Source organism: Thalassophryne amazonica, chromosome 14 (genome assembly GCF_902500255.1).
Source record: "Thalassophryne amazonica chromosome 14, fThaAma1.1, whole genome shotgun sequence".
NCBI classification, from domain to species: Eukaryota; Metazoa; Chordata; class Actinopteri; order Batrachoidiformes; family Batrachoididae; genus Thalassophryne; species Thalassophryne amazonica.
The window spans coordinates 9,265,447-9,291,754 of record NC_047116.1 but is presented as its reverse complement, the minus strand read 5'-3'; the positions used below and the strand labels follow the sequence as shown (position 1 = coordinate 9,291,754).

Sequence of the window (26,308 nt, the reverse complement as noted above, 5' to 3'; positions counted from 1 at the left end):
TTGCTCCAATTTTGGTAAAAAGTGGTGAAAAGTACTGGTTGAGCTAACAGGATTAATAAATGTAATAGGTTTGACTGTTGTGTGCTTGGTTTGCAAAGTAAAGGTTAAACAATGTAGGCATCCATTGGTTTCTATGACATGTGACAAATGCTACCCTGTAACATGATAACTAAGCATGATACATGATGCAAACTATTCCTTCTTAAAACCATATTCACTCAACTAATAATTTGCATCACTTTTTACCAAAATTGGAGCAACTTTATCTTTTGACCCCTGTACAAATTGAAATTGACCTTTGTCACCATTCTTGCTGTTTTTACCCCATAACTCCAGAAAATTCATTCACAGATAGTCCAAACTATACCTTTTTGGAATCTTTATGATCAGACAAATAATATGGAATACCTTTCAATATTATTGGAGCATTTTTAAATTTTGACCCCTGTGTAATTCTTCAATTGACCCCTTCTTGGCCGCCTATTGCTCATGTGGCCACTGAGCATTTTTAAAAGAGTAATTGTCTAAGGAGTACATGTGCCAAATTTGGTGCTTGCATCACCATTTGAAGCATTTTTTCAGTTATCCGCTGCACTATTCAAGTATTTAAAAAGTCAACACTTCCACCTGTCATTTGACCTTATGGCTAAAATACTTCATACAGAAACTTCTTTCAGGCCTTACAATTGATTTCCTTCAGTTTTTACTCTTTAATAGATAAACCACTCAAAATGAGACAAGATATAGTTTGTAAAGTAAAGTATTTTGAGGGAAAATTAAAGCACTGTGCTAAATACTGTACAGGTATATTCACTGGTTATGATTTTTGACCGTTGGGGTTTTTACATAATTATTGTATGGCCTTGCCTTACAATATAAAGCGCCTTGGGGCAACTCTTTGTTGTGATTTGGCACTATATAAATAAAATTGATTGATTGATTGATTGATTTGAAAGCATTTCATTCTGGTGATGGCATTTCACACTTTATTTTGAATTTAATTTGGTGGTGGTATTTGGCATTAATATGCAGTATTGATCTGGTGATGGCCTTTTTTATTTTAACTTTTTAGCTCCCAATTTTCTATAGGAATACAAACGTCCTCCTGGCACTGCACTAGTAATAATAATAAAAATAATAATAATGAGATGAATAATTATGAACTAAAATGAGTGCAACAATATTGACTTATAGGTGTGACAGTTATTAATGCAATTAATTGTTTGTGATTCTGTGGTAATTTAATATATGGTTCTTTGTGGTCTTGGCATTTGATCACTTCTGTCCAAAGTCGACTCAGTTGATCCTTGACTAACACACAACCATTCCACCGTGTCTAATCCACATTGACTCCAAACTGAATCCAACGGGTATGATCTTGCATAAGACATTTCAGGGTCACCGAAGTTCAAAGGTCATTTGACCAGTAGAAAGATGACATATGTCTTATTAGTGTTTCATAGTAACCACAGGTGTATCTTTAACCACGTCCTCAAAATAGTCATGCTTTTGTAGATATCCCAATATATACCATATGTACTGAGACACAGTATTAATCTTGGCCTGTGATCTTGACTTGATGCAGTTTTTGAAAAAATAAAGTACTTTGTCCTTGGTTGACCCTCATTCAGTCCACCAAGTTTGGTACAAAACCCCAAATAACCTCAGAGGACAAGTTCTGATGAATATAAACACACATCCCTACATAAAAACTCTTTAAATAGGTCCTTCCATCTTTCAAAGTGACTTGAGCTTTTCTTTGACTCTTGTTAGTTAAACAGTGGATTAAAAATGCACTTTAGCTCTCATTTCGTGAGTTTTATTGCTGCTCTTTCTTCATCTGTCGTTAAAGTGGAAAACAGCGCCCCCTATCAAAGGCTTAGAGTAAAATTTTCTTTTACAGTCAAACTCCATCAGTGGCTTTAACCAGCAGAGGTCACTGTTCAACGTTTGCTCAGTGAGTGCACTGCGCAGGCGCAATGACTCAGCTGCGTCAAGTTAAAAAAATGGACACCGCAATCGAGGCAGGACCTTCAAAGTAAAAGCTGTGTCGCCACTTTTCAGAACAGTGAAATAAAAAAATGCATTTTTGGAATATTTTAGTTACATTTTATTGCAGCGAGTATTGTTGCTTTACAACACTAGTTTGCATTCATTGTTATGTCGGAATTTATAAAATCACTGTCATCTTTCAGGTTGCAATTCATAATTATTTTCCTTGATTAATTAGATTAATCTGTCAATTTTTTCGATTATTTAATTAGTTGTTTGGTCCACAAGCTGTCAGAAAATTAAAGAAACCAGAAAATATGAAAGTGAAACATGGAAATAAAGGGCTTTAAAAAAAACCTAATCAGTGTGACAGAGGAAGATACAGAGGACAGGGTGAGATGGAAACGATTGATCTGCTGTGGCGACCCCTAACGGGAACAGCCGAAAGACAAAGAAGAAGTGATCAAGATAGTTGCACGTGAATTTACTTATCGATGAATTCATTTTTCGTTGCAATTCCTTGTGTTTATCACAAAAATGCAAATAAAACTGAAAAAAATATCAACGTTGGAACCAGGGGATTTATAGTTGAAATTTTCTTTAAATAATCTCTTCTAAATATGATGATCGAACTAGCCATTTGAGTTGCAATAATTAAATAAAAGAATTGAGAAACTTTCATCGCAGCCGGTGCGGGACTTTTATTTTGAAACGTGACGCCTGGCTGTGACTTTGACGCGTCACGCGCGCACAGACGTTGCTGAGGAGCGCGCGCGCGGCGCGGCACATCGGTGTCCCGCTGTTTGCCCGAACCTTTGGCCGCCTCGGATACAGCCAGCGGAGGCGGGAGCGGAATGGCGACGTTGGGGCCGGAGTCGGCTCGTCCTCCTCTTTCCCAGCTCGGTTCTCCTCCGTCGGTCCAAAACGTGCCTCCCAACCGCGGCTTGGAGCGCGCGCTGGAGGAGGCGGCGGCCAGCGGCGTCCTGCAGCTCAGCTCCCGAAAACTGAAGGAATTCCCCCGAACGGCTGTCAACCACGACCTGGGCGACACGGTGGAGGCAGGTAGGAGCACCGGGGCCACCGGGTGGTAACGGGACTCAGCAACGCGTTACAGCAGCACGTGACCGCTCACACTTTATGACATCACTGACGTAAACGTTTGTGGCTCTGTGTGTTTGTGACGTTATCGTCAAAGCGATTTTACGCGTCATAGTGAAATATGAAGAATCCAAATGCAGATCCAGATTTAGTCGTTTATATAAATAAACTCCTTTACAGAGTTTCTTGTTATGTTGAAATCTGATTTTCTCTGTTTTTATGTCGCATAATCTGAGTAACTTTTGGCTTTTGCGCATGTTTTCAAAATAAGCAATTTGATCAGTGTAATGGGTCAATATATCAAATTTCTGAGGTAACATTAAGCTGTTTTTGTCTAAAAAGTTAATTTACTGTGACAGAAGGTGAGACTCCCAATGTACCAGTCAATTTATGCTTCTGTCCTCACCTATGGCCATGAACCCTAGGTCATGACCAAATGAATAAGATTGCAGATGGCTCCTTTCAATGTGAATGTGGGCCCTTCTGGAAATAAGTCCTTCATTGAGACTTTCGTTGGTTACCCACGTTAAAAAAGAACCTCAAGAATCAGCGGCTCTACTCTGAGTCCCTCTCGGATAGTTGAATTTCTCGTCCTGTCCAGGAGTGTAAGTCCAGATACCCAACAGAGGAATCTCACTTCTGCCGCTTGTATCTGTGACCGTATTTTTTCAGTGGTTACCCAAAGTTCATGACCATAGGTGAAGATAGGAGCGTAAATCTACTCCACCACAACGGTCCGGTATAGTGTCTGTGTAAAACACTAGATGCCGCCCCAATCCGTCTATCGATTTCAAGCTCCAACTTACCCTCACTCATTAACAAGACTCTGAGATATTTAAACTCCTCCACCTGGGGCCATAACTCTCCCCTGACAAAGAGGGGACAGTCCACACTAACAAAGTACCATGGTCTCAGATGAATTTTCAGTAAAAATGTCATAATGATATATGAAAAATTGTGGGCTCCAGGCTGTTCATAAACAGAAAAAGAAACGGGTGAAAACATAACCTCCTCCAGCTTTGTTGGCAGAGGTAATTACTCGTAAAGCATAATTCAAATTTAATGCATAATTAATGTGAGTAGGGATGTAATAATGTATTGTGGTGAGTATCAGCTCGTGATGGGGTCACGGTTTAGCGTGTATCCTCAGCTGACTGTCAGGTTTTCGAGCTCTGACAGAGAAAAGGTTTGATCACCGTTTGAAGTAAAAGTCTTCAGACTCTGTGTTTAAGAGCCCCTTCACACATAGTACAAATAAGTACAACTCAGGGCGACTCAGGGAGGAACAGCTCGTATGAGTGAACCATGAAAACATTGTGCAGATGGGCAGACGTGTGTGATGCCGCTGTGACAGTTCATGCACACAGTGCCGTGAAGAAAAAATAAATAAAAAATATAAAAATACATACTGCGATGGTTCCGTGCACACTGCACCATGTGTAACCACAACGTGCAGCTGCTGTGACAAAAAAAAAAAAAAATGCATGTCTTGTGGATGGCGCACTGCAGGACAGACACCGCGTCATGTGGAACAGAGCTCACATGGGTGACATGACATTCAGATCGCTGCTGCGTGTTCTGATCTGACGGTCTGTTGCACCTGAGGTAGCCTGTCAGTGTGTGCGCCGTGCATGCACTTGCTGCAGCCCATTGCCCAGCGATATATGTTTTTATGCCTGTCTACGTGAGGACAGCAAGCAGACACGCCCGTCACAGTGGGCAGATGTTAGTTCATGTCCGTCCAAACAGTATGTGTTCCCCAGCCATCACGTCCAGAATCACAGACCTCCACAGCTGCTCCTGTCAGCGGCCACGCCCCCTGTCAGTTCAGCGCACACACCAACGTGTCACTGTGTCTGTTTGCAAAGCCACACTCGTGGGGTACTTAGACAAATTTCACATCCAGCGTGACAGTGATTGTCTGCTGACTATTGTCATGTTAATAGCATGAATGGCCACATATTTTCTAAGCGCGATTGCGTGCCGTGTTACATGTTCGTGTGTATCACCTGCAATTTGGCCGACACCTGCCGCGAGAGGGTTCGATGGGCTCTTACAGCGCACACTCTGTCTTTCAGCAGTTGGTGTGCGCAAATAGTTGTAGCAGCAGGTGTACGAGGCATTAGAGGCAGCTACGATTTTACACGTATTGCATATGATTCCTGCTTCATGCGCACTTCATGCACAATTCGACCAAATTTGCAGTACGTGTGAAGGGGCCGTAAGATGAGCAACACTGATAACAGGATTTAGAAGTTTCTGTCACGGATCTGAGTCTTCAGCTGGGTTGTGGTGGAATCCCCCTGCACTTCCCTTTAATCCTTTTAGAGCGGTGATCAGGCGTGTAGCCAAACTGACTGTGTCCTGGTTTATTTACAGGAAAACAGAACTGATCTGAGGCCTGTTTATGGGCTGACCTGCAATGTTTACAGCCACAACCACACCGTCAGTTAGCTCAGAAAGGTGTGTTGGAGCAGCCAGACTAAATAAATAGTAATAAATAAACATGCTGGGTTCCCTCCGGGTGCTCCGGCTTCCTCCCACATCCACAAACATACAGGTTAGTTGAACCAGAAACTTTAAATTGGCTGTAGGTGTGAGTGAGGGTGTGAGTGTGTTTGTCTGTCTGTGTGTGTGTCCCTGCGACAGACTGGCGTCCTGTCCAGGGTGTGACCCCGCCTCATGCCCTGTGACTGCTGGGATAGGCTCAAGCCCCAGTGTGACCCTTAATTAGAGTCAGCGGGTTTAGAAAATGTATGGATGGAATTCAAGTCAGGTCTGGGAGCTTATGCTGGTGTGGCACTTTGCTGCATCCACAACATGATGGAACCACCTTGGGACCTGGATGGCAACCACCCAGGCAAACAACCAGTCCATTCCTACATTCTTGTCCACAGACCGTCGTTGCTTCTCGTTTAATCCTGAATAGTAAATCGTGGTGCGTTTTCAAGAATCACAGTAACTTCTTCATCCATCTTTGTCAATCTTGAACAAACTTGGTATACGAGGTCTATTAGATAAGAAACCGACCCTTTTATTTTTTTTTTAACTATATGGATTTGAATGACGTGCGATTACACCATTCATGCTTGAACCCTCGTGCGCATGCGTGAGTTTTTTCACGCGTGTCGGTGACGTCATTTCCCTGTGGGCAGGCCTTGTGTGAGATGTGGTCCCGCCCTCTCGGCTGAATTCCTTTGTTTCACACGCTGCTCGAGACGGTACGCGTTGCTTTATCAACATTTTTTCTGGACCTGTGAAGAATGTCCGAGTGGACACTATTCGAGAAATTAAGCTGGTTTTCGGTGAAAGGTTTAACGGCTGATGAGAGATTATGGGGTGTTTCTGTCGCTGTAAGGACTTCCCACAGAGCAGGACGTCGTGCAGCACTTCCAGGCGCCGTCGTCGGCCTGTTTCGACCTGAAAACATCCTAATTTAAGGCTTAATTCACCCAGGACGTCATGAGAGAACAGAGAAGATTCAGAAGAGGCTGGCATGAGGACTTTATGCGGACATTCCACTGTTTAAGAACATTTTTAAATGAAAGACGTGCACGCAAATTCGCCGAGTCGTTTCCGTGACGACTCGGCAAATCTGTGTGCGCTGCGACAGGAAAAACACCTCTGTGTTGAAAACCATTTGTAAAATTCAGGCGGCTTTTGATGGCTTTCAACAAGTGAGTAACTGAGAAATTGTTTAACAGCTTGGGCATCTTCCAACTTGTCTGTTAAGGTTTCCAACGGAGGTGTTTTTCCTGTCGCGACCCCCCGCGGTCGGGTCCGGCCCGACATGCGACTCTGCCCGCACGTTCTTTCATTACAAAATGTCCGTTAACAATGGAATGTACGAATAAACTCCTCATGCCGACTTCTTCTGAAAGTTCTCTGTTCTCTGACGACTTCCTGGATCAACAGAGCCTGAAATGTGGAAGTTTTCAACTTGAAACGGCGAGACGCTGCCGCCTCGAAGCGCAGATCGCCGTCAGGCACCGTGGGCCGTCCTTACGGTGACACTACCAGACCAAAATCTCTCATCAGCCGTTAAAATTTTTACCGAAAACCAGCTGAATTTATCGAATGGTGTCAGTTGTGCCTTACAGTTTTGAAAAAATTTTGATCAAACAAAGCAGCAGTCTCTGAGCCATTCCTAAACAATGAAAAAACGACGAGAGGGTGGGCCACTCCTCACTCAAAGACTGCCCACAGGCGAATGATGTAACCGACAGGCGTGAAAAAACTCTCGCATGCCCACGAGGGTTCAAGCATGTCTGATGTAATCACACATGATTCAAATCCATATGGTTTTTGAAAAAATAATAAGGTCGGATACTTTTCTAATAGACCTCGTACGTAGTAGTTACGGCCATCATCAGCACCAGATTTGAAATCGGGATCCAATTTTTGAACTGTTATAAAGTTCACCCGATTCACAAAATCATCTGTTTTTAATTTCATGTTTGAATTTGGACTAATCTTTTGTGCTGTTTTTAATTTTCTACCTAATGAGATGTTTCCCATTTTTCTATGAAGACCACTTTGAAATGTTGTTAAAGGTGTTGTATAGTGTGAGAAAAATAGTTTTCAGCTACCTTTTGCATTTGGAGTTTTTACATTCCCAATATGTCGCACAATTCTGTGTGTGAGCTGAGAGAAATACTCCTGTTATAAATGTAATTTAAGACAGACATCACTTATTTTAAGAGAAAAAAAAAAATCCAGTTTTATTTTTCTAGCTTTATTTGAGTTCCTAAATAAATGTTAAACTTCACAGTGCTTGTGCTCATGAAGCTTTTATAAATAGGGAAATAGAGTTACAACACCATATATTTACTATTTTATAATTGCAAATCGTAGTATTTTCCAGAATAATAATCACAGTCTGACTTTGTCCTCACATTGTGCAGCTTTAATCAGAACAACAATTCAGAGTTGAACGTAGATTAATTTTTATGGTGCTCCTTTGGGAAGTTTTACTGACTGACTGACTGACTGACTGAATCATTCGTATATTAGGTTAATCTCAGGGAATAAAACAGCTAATGTTTTGCTTAGTTTCTCTGACAGTTCAGACATTTGTTTGATTGTGTTTTGACAAACTATGTTAACCGCTGTCTCATTTATCGTGCTTTTGTGGGTGGCGCAGTGGCGCACTTTTGCTGTGTCATCAGTCATATCTGTGCAACCAGAGTGTTTATCATTAATTTACTACTCAAGTGCAAAATTGTCCAAAGAGCTTTACAATGGGGCCAGTGAAATCTTTAAACTGGGGCCCAGTGAAACCTTAAAAATTGGGCCAGTGAAAATCTTTAAAATCTTTAAAATGAGGCCAGTGAAATCTTTAAACTGGGGCCCAGTGAAACCTTAAAAATTGGGCCAGTGAAAATCTTTAAAATCTTTAAAATGAGGCCAGTGAAATCTTTAAACTGGGGCCCAGTGAAACCTTAAAAATTGGGCCAGTGAAAATCTTTAAAATCTTTAAAATGAGGCCAGTGAAATCTTTAAACTGGGGCCCAGTGAAACCTTAAAAATTGGGCCAGTGAAAATCTTTAAAATCTTTAAAATGGGGCCAGTGAAATCTTTAAACTGGGGCCCAGTGAAACCTTAAAAATTGGGCCAGTGAAAATCTTTAAAATGAGGCCAGTGAAATCTTTAAACTGTGGGCCAGTGAAATCTTTAAAGTGCAGTGATGAAAGTTTTCCGGAAATTACTGGAAATCCAGGTTTTACCCACGTGGGGAACATTTCAGTGTATTATTTTTGATAACATACGTCAGAATCCATTCATTTGGTTCCATGCCCAAACAGTTGGTGGCGGTAATGCTCTGTGTTGATTTGCAAGCCGCCAATAAGCTTCAAAGAAGAAGAAGGGTTACTTTGTTTTGGTTTTTGGGAGAGTTTTCATGTGACGTATCGGTCACGTGATTTTTTTTTTCACCCCGCGGCCACTTTGGATTACGTAATCCAAAGTGGCCGCTGTGATATGCTACGTGCATTTGACGAACAGTTGCAGAAGCTTCAACAATGGTCAACTTTTGTGCTGTTGTCGGTTGTTCAAACAGGTGATTAAAAATGAGGCGGGTCGCTCATTTTACAGGCTGCTAGCAGTTATTGCGCATCAAGCTGTGGAGTGTTACGAGCTTTCTAAGCGACGTAGAGAGACCTGGCTTAGCGGAATAGGCAGAGCAGATCTGAAAGAAGCTTTAATATGGCCAGAACCAAGCAGACCGCCTGTAAATCCACCGGAGGAAAAGCTCAGAGAAAGCAGCTGGCTACCAAAGCCGCCCGGAAGAGCGCTCCAGCTACTGGCGGTGTAAAGAAGCCTCACCGTTACAGACCCGGCACTGTGGTGCTGAAAGAGAGCCACCGCTATCAGAAATCCACAGAGTTGCTGATCTTCCAGCGCCTGGTGAGAGAAATCGCTCAGGACTTCAAGACCGACCTCCGCTTTCAGAGCTCCGCTGTGATGCTCTGCAGGAGAGTAGCGAGGCTGACCTGGTCGGCAGCTTGCTGATGAGCAGCTCAGTGGATTTCTGGTAGCGGCGGATCTCTCTCAGCGCCACGGTGCCGGGTCTGTAACGGTGAGGCTTCTTCACACCTCTGGTAGCCAGAGCGCTCTTCCAGGTGGCTTTGGTAGCGAGCTGCTTCCTCTGAGCTTTTCTCCGGTGGATTCACGGGTGGTCTGCTTGGTTCTGGCCATATTAAGCTTACACTGTGAAACTGCCGGCCACTTTGTTACATCGTCATTAAATTTACTATCCGGTATAACATACGGGTCCACTGAACCAACTGCTACACATCGATCACAATAAACAGCTTTATCGCGAGTGTTTAAAGCCTTGTAATAAGCTTTCATTCTCTCTATTTTCTTTCATGCGCCAGCTACATAGTAATCCACGATGGAGACGGTAACTAATTAGTCACGTGATTGAAAACCGTCTATTAAGTTATATTTTTGGGGACTGCATGGTGGTTCTCCTAACGGTTTACTTTTTGTGGGCATTAAAAAAAAGAAGCTTTAATATGGCCAGAACCAAGCAGACCGCCCATATTAAAGCTTTTTATGAGTTGTGTTTTTGTTTTCAGTAATCATACATTAAGTGGAACTAACGGGTAAAGCTAAAAATGCTAACACGTTAGCATTCAGACGAGAGTTTAACTCTGTCTGTGAGTCAAAACCACAACCTTAATGAGTTTTAGCAATGAAGCTTCTGCAAATTTATCTGAGGTGAGTAATTAAAAAAATTATAGAAGGACTTAGCGCTCTGCTGACATTTATCAGCTAACGTTGGCTTTTAGCTGAAGGATGTTGAATCAATAACTGTCTAGCTGAGTAAACGTTGTATATTCGTAAATTGTTTGACCTATTTTTATTGTTACCAAAGAAAGGTACACAGTTTGTAATTGTTACTGCATAACTGCAAGATAAGTCTCAACTTTAGTAACTTAGATCTTTTATTTTAATTTATTTTTACTATCGAGTATATTTCTTTATATTTTAAGAAATATATTTCTTGTCCCACATCAGAAACAAACATTTGCTGAATGAATAAAGAAATGAATGAATCTACACATCTACACATTACTTTTCATGTTATTTTATTTGTGGAAAAACAAATGTACAAGGTTCCTTATGTTAATCAAGAAATTATCTCAACGACAACAAATAGGTTATGGCTTTAATTTACAGATGAACATCAAAGGTTTCTAAAGAATCTTTTTTTTAATTAAAACTATTTTAATTACAAATTTTATAAAGTAAGAAAAGATTAACTCCAAAATGTACAGTAGTCAGAAATTAATCTCGAACTAAACACACATTTGTAAGGATTTTAAGGTGGCCAAGAATTTGAAAATGGAGATTATCAATAGCTCCAAAGCTTCTGCCGAAACTAGGAAAACTCAGAAGCAAATGAAGTTTGAACAAGTCGATACATTAATGTGCCATAAATACTCCAATTGTTCCATTTTAATTGATACTGAGAATTATTAATTTTGAGTTCTTTGAATTGTCATTTCCTTTATACCCCCGTCACACACAGCCAGAATCACGCAGAATGGTGTCAGAATGACGAATCGGTGCACATACTAAAAGTGTCGGATTTCAGTTCCAAAACGTTCTGACAGCCATCTGCAGAAGTCCACACAGTTGGTCAAAATCAGCCGGTGGCCCCGAGTGTGATGCACATGTTCAAAACTCTCTGGGTGCCATCGAGATGGGACACCTATCCGACGGTAATCCATGTGCAGTCTGAGGACCATCTGACCGCAATTTGCATATTCTGATGGCGGAAAACAGGATCCAGATAGATTTGAGCGCATATGAGGGAACCTCAAGATGGATCTGGAACAGCAAAGCCTGCTGGTATGACCTGCACATGCCACGTATAATATTGATAATAATTATGAATTATTATCATGTACAGTGAATGTGAACAGCAGCTATCAAACCGAAGGCACTGTGCGCTGCCGCCATAAATCTGAACAGGCTGTTATATCCACAGTAGACCTTACAGGACAGCTATTTGTCCATTCCTTCCCATGGGCGATGTAAATAATGTGAATATTGTTTCCATCATACCACGGACAGCTGCACCTCTCCGCGGTGCGCAGTAACGCGTCATTGCATGCATCATGCTCGGAGCTGAACGGATCTCACCACTGTAATAAATGATCACCTTCTAACTCTGTAGGAGATATGACATGGAATTGTTGTGCCAGGCCGTGACAGCATTAATCAGCATGAACCTCACCTCCAACAGTGGTCCAGGAGTGTTTCACAGCGCGGATGTGGCGTGAGACCGTAGCCTGTGATTAAAATCCTCTCACCCAAAATAAAAATTAATTACCAAGTGATAATCCAACCATCGTGGTGGCCAGAGCTGTGTTGTGCTGCTGAAGTGAGCAAAAAAGAAATTAAAGTTTCCTGGAAAGGCTCCGTCTGACACAGGGGACAGCATGGCATACTGTCACGCATCATGTGGAAGAGCGACTTTCAGCGAAGATGTCCAATGGCAGGCGTGTGCAGGGCACATGTGCACGCGCTTAGTGGCTCGTTCAGCATTATGCATACACATACACACACAGACACACAGTTGAGTGATAATTGCAGCCCCATGCGTGTGTGCAGAGCACACGTGTGCCACACACACACAGACCTCACATCAGGATGAAGTAGTTGATTGATGGGATGTGACATTTTCACACTTTTACATAAAAGTGGTCAATGGTTTTGCAGATTCTTGTGTGCTGGTCATTGGGAAGAAAAGCTGCAACCTGGTGTGTCACCAGCAGCACCCGGTCTGGTCCACTTAAACAGTTTCACTGAAACAGGGTCTCTTGGTTTGAATTTGTTGGACTTAAAGCTGCTGTTGTGTTTTTTTATTTTTTTCTTGCCGTCAGCTCCCGTAACTTAACTACACATACAGTGGTGGCTCCTTTTGGTCCAGGATTATTTGTGTGTGTGAGTGTGATGATGTCATTCAAACATTTACTTGTTGTGTAGTTGTGATGTGTCGCTGATTGTATGTTTCATTCCCTCTCTAACTGATATAAAGCGAATGGACTCAGTCGATTGATCACTTTAAAGTCTAAAATTCCACACAAAACCTTCCTGCCATGTGATGTTTGCCGCAGTGTGCACGTACAGATGTAATCACAGACGCACACTGCTCTTCAGCGGCATTTGCTGTGAGCCACACAAGCCTGAGCTTGTTTCTAAACAGGTGCCGCGCTCCTCCAGCGGAGAATATTCACTCTGAGGGACCTTTTCACGGAACACTTACTGACGGAGACTCGGACCAGGAGTGCAGCTCCGGCATTTTGGTCACATGGTGTGTTTCTGGGAACATGCACCAGCACGCACGTGCCTCAGTGTTGAGAAGAACAAGCGGATGTCTACAGGCAAGAAGAGGCTGGGACAGCGGACTGACTGGTTGTCTGTCTGAGTGGTTGCCATCCGGACCTCGGTGTGGTTGGTGGATGTGGTGCACCGCTTCAAAACTGAGCAGACTTCAGTCCAGCCAACGACTTTAATGGATTCAAAGAAACCTCAGTTCATTTTCAAAGAACAATGACGAAAAGTTGTCATCACGTGTGCGACGTTCTCTGAGACACACAAACGACAAATAAATAAATTTTAAAAATCCGCTGAATTACTGCCAAAGGTGCACACACTAAGTATTAACTTTAATAATGGAAAATACTAATGAACTGGGTGGACTTTTTTAGGTGTGAGGCTGCTTGTGGAGCTTTAATTTCTTTCTTTCTCACAACACGTTCAAACAACAAACCACAAAAACAACCCGAAGTGACCCGAGTGATTGAACCAAAGCGATGGGTCTGTCTGCTTCACCGCCTTGTGTCCTGGTGTTTGTTTGGTTGGTTGTTTGTGTGGTAGAAGTTATTAAATCCAGAAACCATTGGAGGAAGTTGAACAGTCATCTGTCTGTTTACAAAATCTCTGAAAAAGTACAGCATCAATTTTGATCAAATTTTGTGTATTGTTATAGTGCACTTTTTTATTGCTTTGATTAAGCCCAAAATAAATAGTTATTCTAATAAATCTTATTATTAATAACAAACATTTTTCGGTTCACCGGATATAATTAGCAAAAAAACAAAATTAGATTTATACTCCAGAAAATACTGTTTATGCATTTTACATAGTGACCCTAAGAACCCAATTGGTTATTGGTCAAAAGGTCAAGGTCACTAGAGCATACTTTGTAACATATAATGCAATGCTGAAATATCCTCGGCTGTATGAGCATTATGTTCTTTATAAGTCGCAGTTGTTTAATTAATTATTAAAATCCTATTGTCTTACGTACAATTTGTACATTTTCAGCAAAGCTCCACTATCAAGCATTCAAAAACAATATTTATGTTTTAACGGCATCTCCCCAATCGGACCGGGAGTGACATGTTTAGCCGCATATTCTCCTTGAATTGCTGTCTGTCTGAGTGGTGTCCAAAAAATGAGGTGGGCTTCATAGATAATTGGCAAAGCTGGAAAACCTGGTCTTGTTAGGAGAGACGGCATCCACTTTGGATGGAGCAGCTCTCATTTCTAGAAATCTGACCAATTTTCTTAAATCCTCCAAACCGTGACTATCCAGGGTTGGGACCAGGAAACAGAGTTGTAGTCTTACACACCTCTCTGCAGCTTCTCTCCCCCTGCCATCCCCTCATTACCCCATCCCCGTAGAGACGGTGCCTGCTCCCAGACCACCAATAACCAGCAAAAATCTATTTAAGCATAAAAATTCAAAAAGAAAAAATAATATAGCACCTTCAACTGCACCACAGACTAAAACAGTTAAATGTGGTCTATTAAACATTAGGTCTCTCTCTTCTAAGTCCCTGTTAGTAAATGATATAATAATTGATCAACATATTGATTTATTCTGCCTAACAGAAACCTGGTTACAGCAGGATGAATATGTTAGTTTAAATGAGTCAACACCCCCGAGTCACACTAACTGTCAGAATGCTCGTAGCACGGGCCGAGGTGGAGGATTAGCAGCAATCTTCCATTCCAGCTTATTAATTAATCAAAAACCCAGACAGAGCTTTAATTCATTTGAAAGCTTGACTCTTAGTCTTGTCCATCCAAATTGGAAGTCCCAAAAACCAGTTTTATTTGTTGTTATCTATCGTCCTCCTGGTCGTTACTGTGAGTTTCTCTGTGAATTTTCAGAACTTTTGTCTGACTTAGTGCTTAGCTCAGATAAGATAATTATAGTGGGCGATTTTAACATCCACACAGATGCTGAGAATGACAGCCTCAACACTGCATTTAATCTATTATTAGACTCAATTGGCTTTGCTCAAAATGTAAATGAGTCCACCCACCACTTTAATCATATCTTAGATCTTGTTCTGACTTATGGTATGGAAATTGAAGACTTAACAGTATTCCCTGAAAACTCCCTTCTGTCTGATCAGTCTTTCAGAAAGCGCTGTAACTAGGTTTAAGGATATGTTTCCTTCTTTATGTTCCCTAATGCCATATATCAACACAGTGCAGAGTAGCTACCTAAACTCTGTAAGTGAGATAGAGTATCTCGTCAATAGTTTTACATCCTCATTGAAGACAACTTTGGATGCTGTAGCTCCTCTGAAAAAGAGAGCTTTAAATCAGGAGTGCCTGACTCCGTGGTATAACTCACAAACTCGCAGCTTAAAGCAGATAACCCGTAAGTTGGAGAGGAAATGGCGTCTCACTAATTTAGAAGATCTTCACTTAGCCTGGAAAAAGAGTCTGTTGCTCTATAAAAAAGCCCCCCATAAAGCTAGGACATCTTACTACTCATCACTAATTTAAGGAAATAAGAACAACCCCAGGTTTCTTTTCAGCACTGTAGCCAGGCTGACAAAGAGTCAGAGCTCTATTGAGCCGAGTATTCCTTTAACTTTAACTAGTAATGACTTCATGACTTTCTTTGCTAATAAAATTTTAACTATTAGAGAAAAAATTACTCATAACCATCCCAAAGACGTATCGTTATCTTTGGCTGCTTTCAGTGATGCCAGTATTTGGTTAGACTCTTTCTCTCAGATTGTTCTGTCTGAGTTATTTTCATTAGTTACTTCATCCAAACCATCAACATGTCTATTGGACCCCATTCCTACCAGGCTGCTCAAGGAAGCCCTACCATTATTTAATGCTTCGATCTTAAATATGATCAATCTATCTTTATTAGTTGGCTATGTACCACAGGCTTTTAAGGTGGCAGTAATTAAACCATTACTTAAAAAGCCATCACTTGACCCAGCTATCTTAGCTAATTATAGGCCAATCTCCAACCTTCCTTTTCTCTCAAAAATTCTTGAAAGGGTAGTTGTAAAACAGCTAACTGATCATCTGCAGAGGATTGGTCTATTTGAAGAGTTTCAGTCAGGTTTTAGAATTCATCATAGTACAGAAACAGCATTAGTGAAGGTTACAAATGATCTTCTTATGGCCTCAGACAGTGGACTCATCTCTGTGCTTGTTCTGTTAGACCTCAGTGCTGCTTTTGATACTGTTGACCATAAGAGATTAGAGCATGCCATAGGTATTAAAGGCACTGCGCTGCGGTGGTTTGAATCATATTTATCTAATAGATTACAATTTGTTCATGTAAATGGGGAATCTTCTTCACAGACTAAGGTTAATTATGGAGTTCCACAAGGTTCTGTGCTAGGACCAATTTTATTCACTTTATACATGCTTTCCTTAGGCAGTATTATTAGACGGCATTACTTAAATTTTCATTGTTACGCAGATGATACCCAGCTTTATCTATCCATGAAGCCAGAGAACACACACCAATTAGCTAAACTGCAGGATTGTCTTACAGACATAAGGACATGGATGACCTCTAATTTCCTGCTTTTAAACTCAGATAAAACTGAAGTTACTGTACTTGGCCCCACAAATCTTAGAAACATGGTGTCTAACCAGATCCTTACTCTGGATGGCATTACCCTGACCTCTAGTAATACTGTGAGAAATCTTGGAGTCATTTTTGATCAGGATATGTCATTCAAAGCGCATATTAAACAAATATGTAAGACTGCTTTTTTTGCATTTATGCAGTATCTCTAAAATTAGAAAGGTCTTGTCTCAGAGTGATGCTGAAAAACTAATTCATGCATTTATTTCCTCTAGGCTGGACTATTGTAATTCATTATTATCAGGTTGTCCTAAAAGTTCCCTGAAAAGCCTTCAGTTAATTCAAAATGCTGCAGCTAGAGTACTGACGGGGACTAGAAGGAGAGAGCATATCTCACCCATATTGGCCTCTCTTCATTGGCTTCCTGTTAATTCTAGAATAGAATTTAAAATTCTTCTTCTTACTTATAAGGTTTTGAATAATCAGGTCCCTTCTTATCTTAGGGACCTCATAGTACCATATCACCCCAATAGAGCGCTTCGCTCTCAGACTGCAGGCTTACTTGTAGTTCCTAGGGTTTGTAAGAGTAGAATGGGAGGCAGAGCCTTCAGCTTTCAGGCTCCTCTCCTGTGGAACCAGCTCCCAATCCGGATCAGGGAGACAGACACCCTCTCTACTTTTAAGATTAGGCTTAAAACTTTCCTTTTTGCTAAAGCTTTAGTTAGGGGTGGATCAGGTGACCCTGAACCATCCCTTAGTTATGCTGCTATAGACTTAGACTGCTGGGGGGTTCCCATAATGCACTGAGTGTTTCTTTCTCTTTTTGCTCTGTATGCACCACTCTGCATTTAATCATTAGTGATTGATCTCTGCTCCCCTCCACAGCATGTCTTTTTCCTGGTTCTCTCCCTCAGCCCCAACCAGTCCCAGCAGAAGACTGCCCCTCCCTGAGCCTGGTTCTGCTGGAGGTTTCTTCCTGTTAAAAGGGAGTTTTTCCTTCCCACTGTCGCCAAGTGCTTGCTCACAGGGGGTCGTTTTGACCTTTGGGGTTTTTCCATAATTATTGTATGGTCTTGCCTTACAATATAAAGCGCCTTGGGGCAACTGTTTGTTGTGATTTGGCGCTATATAAATAAAATTGAATTGAATTGAATTGCAGGAGGCCTTGCCTGTGTGTGTACATGAGCTTTTGATGAGAGCAGAAATTGTGCAAATCAAGGAATATTTGTAGATCACCCTCTGTGCATTTGCAGGTATTAATGAGACAAATTGTAACTCCGTAGGAAGTTAGTCTTGAGTTAGCAGACGCTAGCGTGCATGCTAACATTAGCATATGGTCTTGTAAATCAGTTCAGAGGTGTTATTAGGTTCCAAAAATAGCATTTTCAGTTTTAGAAGTGTTTATTTCTCACTAGCTTTTACATAATATATGAGAATGGTGTTATTTCTAGCCAAAAATGAAGCAACGTTAGCAGTTAGCACACCAGGAAGTGATGTCACCATGCTAACGCTCGCTAAAAGTTTTGTAAATACTTCAAGGTGTTACCAGGTTAGAAAACAGTGTTTTAAGTTTTAGAAGTGTTTATTTCTTGATAACATTTACATAATATATGAGAAAGGTGTTATTTGTAGGCAAAAATGAAGTGAAGTTGGCAGCTAGCGACACCAGGAAATGATGTCACCACGCAAACATCTGTGAGATCATACCATAAAATTAAGTACAGAATGTGAATTTTTGACCTCTTAAAATAGGTCAAAGTTAGCCATCTTTGAACTTGTCCAAGGTCTGTATCCCAAGAATGTTCCCTGTGAATTTAAAGACTCAGGCAGTAATAGCGCTGGACTTATGCTGAGCACAAACAGACGGACGAAAAGCCTTCGCAATACCCAGTGGCCATATTTGATGGCCTCAGGTAAAAATAATTCTTGTAAACGCAATAATAAAGGATTATTAACTGACTGTGAGGTCTGCACTGGGAAATATCAGACTGACATGTTGTCAGTACTCCATGCAAAAAACACGGAGGCCTGATATCCCTGTACAAGTGAAGTTAATAATTCCTTTATATATATATAAAACACGCAAACTTACAGTGTTGCTCAAATATGAAAGCTGCTGACGGCTCGTAGTCCAACCTGTTCACGTGTAGGGTCACAGCCATATATATTCTTTTTAACTGGCCAGTTGTCCCCGAGCTCAATATGTGTTATTCACGGTGACCCAAAGAAGTCTGTTGGATTTGCTGTCAAAGGTCAAAGGTCGTGATCACTGAACTGTACTTTGTCAAAGCCTTCTGCAGTGGTCATCTGATCGTTTTACCCAGGGCACTGACTATCATATGCTTTTAAAATTTTGAGATAGCTTTTCTTTGTGTCTTTTCATTAACATTCTTAACCTAGTGATGTCACAAAGATCTGTCATCTACACGCACATGCAAAAAGGGTTAATTCATTTATCATAGAAGTAAATGACACATTAATTACCAGTGAAGATTAATGTTGACGTCAGCTTTTCTGTTCGGCAGTAACGTTTTGAACGCGGTGTTCCTGCTGTAGGTTTTTTTTTTTTTTTTTTTTTGTGCCGTTCGTCCGGCAGCAGTTAAACCTCCCACCATTTTCCCAGCTCCAGATTATTCACATTGCTGTGATGTTTGGCAGCGTTTCAGTGGCACGCACACGTTTTAGCTTCACAGTTGGTCTGAACAAGCACGAGTGAAATTCATAGAAAAAAAAGCAAAACAACAACAATCAGACGTTGTTACAGTGACCAAAGAGCAAAGGTCACGGGGTCAAGCTCTCAGAGATTTCAGAAAATGAAAATATTTGTGCATCAATTCACGGCTGTTTGAAGACATTTATTTGCCTTGAAAAGTTTTTCTTTTAAAATCTGCACACTATATTGTTTTTCTGCCTTTTTATTCTTCTTATCGTTATCTTCTGCTCTTTTTGCCGATTTTCTTCTTTTTTTATTCCAGACTGGTTTGAAATGCGAAAACAAGCCGCCACAGAGAACAACCAGCGTGCGCACATTTAAAACAAAGCATTTGTTCTAAAGGGAAGCAGGCATGAAGTAATTTTTTTTTTTTCATGTCTGTGGGTACGAATGTTGTTGCTGCTCTTGTAAAACTATCTGTTTAAGCAGCAGATTCCCAACAAAAACGATTCAGGGTTCAACTCTTAACACTTGTACAAGCTGTTCAGACTGCAGTGGAATTGTTTTTATGCAGACAAACGATTATTAGTGGTGTCATTTTGTCATAATCCAGCCCTTTTGGGGCCAGCTGTTAGTATTTTGAACTTTTTTCCACATTTGTGCTTTGAGCCTTTTGTTTTTCTTAATCATACCATGTATCATAGTCGTGCTTAGGCTTCATCTGGTCTTGTTTTTCGTTCATGTCAGGTTTTCATGTTCATGTTGTCATTGGTTTTGTTTCTGTCAGTCATCATATTTGTTCACTCTTAGTTCCTTACGTTGCTGTAGTTTAGTTCTGTTCATCACGTGTACAAGGTCTGTCCATAAAGTATCGTACCTTTTTATTTATTTTTTTAAACTATATGGATTTGATTCATATGTTTTCACGTCAGACAAGCTTGAACCCTCGTGCGCATGCGTGAGATTTTCCACGCCTGCCGGTGACATCATTCGCCTGTGAGCACACCTTGTGGAAGGAGTGGTCCCGCCCCGTCGTCGGATTTTCATTGTCTGGAAATGGCGGAATGATTTGGGGGTTTTTTTCCATCAGAATTTTTTCAGAAGCTGTTAGAGACTGGCACCTGGAAACCATTCGAAAAATTTATCTGGCTTTCGGTGAAAATTTTACGGGCTTCACAGAGAATAAGGACTATTACTACAGCTTTAAGGATGGCCCACAATGGCGCTCGGCGAGCCGCGACGACAGGCACAAACCACCGGATCATTTCTAAATGGATGACTGTGTGGAGCCGGGACCGTCGTGTGCATTTTCTCTGGTTATCACAAGAGCTGGACATCAACCATTTTCTGGCAGATTTCACTTTTAACAAGAGATTTTGTCGTGGAAAGCCGCGCGGAGGCTTTGTGCGTCACGACCGATTCGCTGTTAGAGCGAGACAAAGAACGCCTCCATTTTGGCGTGCCAGAGGACACGTTAGGACATGCCCAGCTCTCCACAATTTCTCTTATAATTCACTCAACTGGTAAGCATTGAAAGCCGAGATAGGCATGCCCGAACTTGTCCTCTGGCACGCCGAAACGGAGGTGTTCCTTTGTCTCGCTTCCAAAGCGAATTGGTCGTGACGCGCGAAGCCTCCGCGCGGCTTTCCATGACAAAATCTCTTGTTAAAAGTGAAATCTGCCGGAAAATGGCTGATGTCCAGCTCTTGTGATAACCAGAGAGAGCACACGACGGTCTCGTATCCACAGAGCCATCCGTTTAGAAATGGTCCGGTGGCTTGTGCCGCGTCGTCGCAGCTTGGAGTGCGGTGCGCCGAGCGTCTTTAAAGGGGTCCTTAAAGCTGTACTAACAGACCTTATTCTCTGTGAAGCCCGTAAAATTTTCACCGAAAGCCAGATAAATTTTTCGAATGGTTTCCAGGTGCCAGTCTCTAACAGCTTCTGAAAAAATTCTGATGGAAAAAAACCCCAAATCATTCCGCCATTTCCAGACAATGAAAATCCGACGACGGGGCGTGACCACTCCTTCCACAAGGCGTGCTCACAGGCGAATTACGTCACCGAGAGGCGTGGAAAAACTCACGCATGCGCACGAGGGTTCAAGCTTGTCTGACGTGAAAACATATGAATCAAATCCATATAGTTTAAAAAAAATAAATAAAAAGGTACGATACTTTATGGACAGACCTTGTATATTATGCTTTGGTCACAGGTTTAGGTTATTATTTACCTGCAAGTGTTTCCTGTCTCGTTATGTTCCTTTAGTTATTTAATGCACTCTGTTTATCATTTATTTTGTGTTGCTTTATTATGCTTTAATCACTGGTTTTGGTTAATATTTTTCTTCAGTGTGTTCACCCAGTTGTGTTTCTTTTAGTATGTATTGCATTTTCTGTTTATGATTTATTTTGTGTTGTTTGGTCACTGGTTTTAGTTTGTTTATTTTTCCTCATCAGGAAAAATCTGCTGTGAGATTTCGCATTTTTGTCCCCCTGGTTTGTGCCCCGTCCTGACAAGTTTCCTGTGATGCTGAACTTGAAATCATGCTAATTTCCTCATGTTTATGACTTAATTTCTGTGGGTATATGACACCAAAAATAAAATGAAATACATCAATATTTTCAGAATTCTTCATTTATTTAGAATAGTCAGCTCATTTGACATTTTCTTGACGAGCAATACACATTTTAATTCTTGTATTAAATTGCAATATGAACCATATCGGTGAATAAAAATAATAGCTTTTGACAAAATCGTGAAGATAAAAAAATAAGATCAAATAAAAATTAATAACGAATAATTACAAAAAGGATCCGAGTTTTATAACTTCAGATTTTCTTTCCCAAAATGATGTCTATATTGTCAGGTAAGAGCGGAATTAATAACTTTATTCATAACATTTTTGGGATAAATACGTCTAGTCCTGACCACGTTTGGATGCAATCAAGAATACTTGCTGTTTTCCGGAGCTGTGGACTTTGTGCCAGCTTGGCTGTGCATGTATTTTGAACTTTACACTCAGTTCAGTGTCCTCAACTCATTTAATTTTTGAGAGATTCTGATGCATTTTGCAGCTATGCAATGTACATGCACAGCTGTTTTAACCTTCAGTCAGACTGTGATTTTATGGGGAATCGAAATTCACGCAGTTATCGCTTTAAAAACAAGTCACTGGGGAACTAAATCATACCTATGTAAATATGCAATTAATCCACAGTTTACATGCATGCTGAACTGTGCAGGGTGGTCTGTACACAGCAGCTATGATCCATTACACCACGAGACAGTACGTATTTTAGGAAAAAAAAAGTTAGAGCTCTTGTCCACGCATTAAATTATGATAATACAGTTTGATGGATGTACAACCGCTGGCAAAAATTATGGAATCACCGGCCTCGGAGGATGTTCATTCAGTTGTTTAATTTTGTAGAAAAAAAGCAGATCACAGACATGACACAAAGCTAAAGTCATTTCAAATGGCAACTTTCTGGCTTTAAGAAACACTATAAGAAATCAGGAAAAAAAATTGTGGCAGTCAGTAACGGTTACTTTCTTAGACCAAGCAGTGGAAAAAAATATGGACTCACTCAATTCTGAGGAATAAATTATGGAATCACCCTGTAAATTTTCTTCCCCAAAACTAACACCTGCATCAAATCAGATCTGCTTGTTAGTCTGCATCTAAAAAAGGAATGATCACACCTTGGAGAGCTGTTGCAGCAAGTGGACTGGCATGAATCATGGCTCCAACACGAGAGATGTCAGTTGAAACAAAGGAGAGGATTATCAAACTCTTAAAAGAGGGTAAATCATCACGCAATGTTGCAAAAGATGTTGGTTGTTCACAGTCAGCTGTGTCTAAACTCTGGACCAAATACAAACAACATGGGAAGGTTGTTAAAGGCAAACATAGTGGTAGACCAAGGAAGACATCAAAGCGTCAAGACAGAAAACTTAAAGCAATATGTCTCAAATCGAAAATGCACAACAAAACAAATGAGGAACGAATGGGAGGAAACTGGAGTCAACATCTGTGACCGAACTGTAAGAAACCGCCTAAAGGAAATGGGATTTACATACAGAAAAGCTAAACGAAAGCCATCATTAACACCTAAACAGAAAAAAACAAGGTTACAATGGGCTAAAGAAAAGCAATCGTGGACTGTGGATGACTGGATGAAAGTCATATTCAGAGATGAATCACAAATCTGCATTGGGCAAGGTGATGATGCTGGAGCTTTTGTTTGGTGCCGTTCCAATGAGATTTATAAAGATGACTGCCTGAAGAGAACATGTAAATTTCCACAGTCATTGATGATATGGGGCTGCATGTCAAGTAAAGGCACTGGGGAGATGGCTGTCATTACATCATCAATAAATGCTCAAGTTTACATTGATATTTTGGACACTTTTCTCAAGATGATAATGCATCTTGCCATAGAGCAAAAACTGTGAAAACATTCCGTGCAAAAAGACACATAGGGTCAATGTCATGGCCTGCAAATAGTCCGGATCTTAATCCAATTGAAAATCTTTGGTGGAAGTTGAAGAAAATGGTCCATGACAAGGCTCCAACCTGCAAAGCTGATCTGGCAACAGCAATCAGAGAAAGTTGGAGCCAGATTGATGAAGAGTACTGTTTGTCACTCATTAAGTCCATGCCTCAGAGACTGCAAGCTGTTATAAAAGCCAGAGGTGGTGCAACAAAATACTAGTGATGTGTTGGAGCGTTCTTTTGTTTTTCATGATTCCATAATTTTTTCCTCAGAATTGAGTGATTCCATATTTTTTTCCCTCTGCTTGGTCTAAAAAAGTAACCGTTACTGACTGCCACAATTTTTTTTCCTGATTTCTTATAGTGTTTCTTAAAGCCAGAAAGTTGCCATTTGAAATGACTTTAGTTTTGTGTCATGTCTGTGATCTGCTTTTTTTCTACAAAATTAAACAACTGAATGAACATCCTCCGAGGCCAGTGATTCCATCATTTTTGCCAGGGGTTGTATACGAGGTCTATTAGAAAAGTATCCGACCTTATTATTTTTTTCAAAAACCATATGGATTTGAATCACGTGTGATTACATCAGACATGCTTGAAGCCTTGTGGGCATGCGAGAGTTTTTTCACGCCTGTCGGTTACATAATTCGCCTGTGGGCAGTCTTTGAGTGAGGAGTGGCCCACCCTCTCGTCGATTTTTTTTTTTTCATTGTTTAGGAATGGCTCAGAGACTGCTGCTTTGTTTGATCCAAATTTTTTCAAAACTGTAAGGCACAACTGAGTGGACACCATTTGATAAATTCAGCTGTTTTTCGGTAAAAATTTTAACGGCAGATGAGAGATTTTGGTCTGTAAGTGTTGCTTTAAGGATGGCCCACGGTGCCTGACAGCGATCTGCGCTTCGAGGCGGCAGCGTCTCGCCGTTTCAAGTTGAAAACTTCCACATTTCAGGCTCTATTGACCCAGTAAGTCGTCAGAGAACAGAGAACTTTCAGAAGTCGTCGGCATGAGGAGTTTATTCGGACATTCCATTGTTAACGGACATTTTGTAATGAAAGAACGTGCGGGCAGAGTCGCATGTCGGGCTGGACCCGACCGCAGGGGGTCGCGACAGGAAAAACACCTCCAGTGGAAACTTTAACGGGCAAGTTGGAACATTCCCAAGCTGTTAAACAATTTCTCAGTTACTCACTTGTTGAAAGCCATCAAAAGCTGCCTGAATTTTACAAATGGTTTTCAACACGGAGGTGTTTTTCCTGTCGCGGCGCACACAGATTTGCCGAGTCGTCACGGAAACGACTCGGCGAATTTGCGCGCACGTCTTTCATTAAAAAATGTCCTTAAACAGTGGAATGTCCGCATAAAGTCCTCATGCCGGCCTCTTCTGAATCTTCTGTGTTCTCTCATGACGTCCTGGGTGAATTAAGCCTTAAATTAGGATGTTTTCAGGTCGAAACAGGCCGACGACGGCGCCTGGAAGCGCTGCAGGATGTCCCGCTCCGTGGGAAGTCCTTACACCGAAAGAAACACCCCATAATCTCTCATCAGCCGTTAAACTTTTCACCGAAAACCAGCTTAATTTCTCGAATAGTGTCCACTCGGATATTCCTCACAGGTCCAGAAAAAATTTTGATAAAGCAACGCGCACCGTCTTGAGCAGCGTGTGAAACAAAGGAATTCAGCTGAGAGGGCGGGACCACATCTCACTCAAGGCCTGCCCATAGGGAAATGACGTCACCGACGCGTGAAAAAACTCACGCATGCACACGAGGGTTAAAGCATGATTGGTGTAATCGCACGTCATTCAAAAGGGTCGGTTTATTATCTAATAGACCTCGTATTTGTTTTTATTTCTTCATGGTCAGCTAGTGCAAGGGAAAATGTACCATTGTTAAAACAATGATATAGATAAATATTGTAGTCCTTCATTATTTACAGGCATCGATGCATAGGTGTTGTTGGCCTGTACGTTGCTGCAGAAGGCCTGTTGTTTTTATGATGAGTGGACCTTTGGACTGTTGGTATTTTTACCCAGGAACGTCCTTGATCCTCCTCCTGGCCTGACAACTGGTGCAGTAATTAAAAACATTTCCACAGAGGTGATTATTGAAAGATTTTCCCATCCGCCTGGGTCGAGACCTTCAAGTACCAACCTGTAAAATAATTTGGCACAATCTGTGAGGGACAGATTGCTCTGGCTGTTCGTAGACGGGGTTTCACTTTAGTGAGTGGAGTAGAGGACGTTTGTTATGTGTCAGAGGTTTGGTGGACCTCCCAGAGTTTACCACCTTCACTTCCTCACTTCACCTTCCTTCCCCTTCAATTTTATACATGCATACACACACACAGAGGAAGCAGTGGATTTCCAGGAATGTGGCGCGGTGTTGGTTTAGAGGAGGGTCTGTCCGCTCGGTCTTCCCGCCACACCTGAACCTAATGACACAAAGCGACACACCCGCGCTTTGATTTATTGTCCTCAGAGCATGCTCCAAAGTTTTCTCAATCTAATGCTAAACACTACCTATGTTTGTGTTTTTTCATTAGCAATGCAAGACAAAGTAACATTACCATTTTTATAAACCATATGACCGGAACAGTGAAGTTAACCATTTTGTTTTTTTCCTTTTTTCCATTTCTTTTTGAGAATCAAATTACTGCTACGAGAAACACAGAATCGTGTTTCTCGTAGCAG

The 26,308-nt window shown here is 41.2% G+C and overlaps 1 protein-coding gene across 5 annotated transcripts in view; it reads left to right on the top strand.

Moving 5' to 3' along the window:
- Positions 1–2,726: 2,726 nt before the first annotated feature.
- Positions 2,727–26,308, top strand: part of lrch1 (leucine-rich repeats and calponin homology (CH) domain containing 1) — a 141,955-nt gene continuing 118,373 nt past the window's right edge. For 2 of the 5 annotated variants that reach the window (XR_004564693.1, XM_034185780.1), the window contains exon 1: positions 2,728–3,054. Coding sequence is in view for 2 of the 5 variants with exons in the window: in XM_034185780.1 (XP_034041671.1) it covers positions 2,847–3,054 (208 nt within the window). In the remaining 3 variants the exon portion in view is untranslated. Of the gene's footprint in view, positions 3,055–26,308 lie in introns of all 5 variants that reach the window. The other 3 variants (XR_004564695.1, XM_034185781.1, XR_004564694.1) reach the window with 2 other exon arrangements.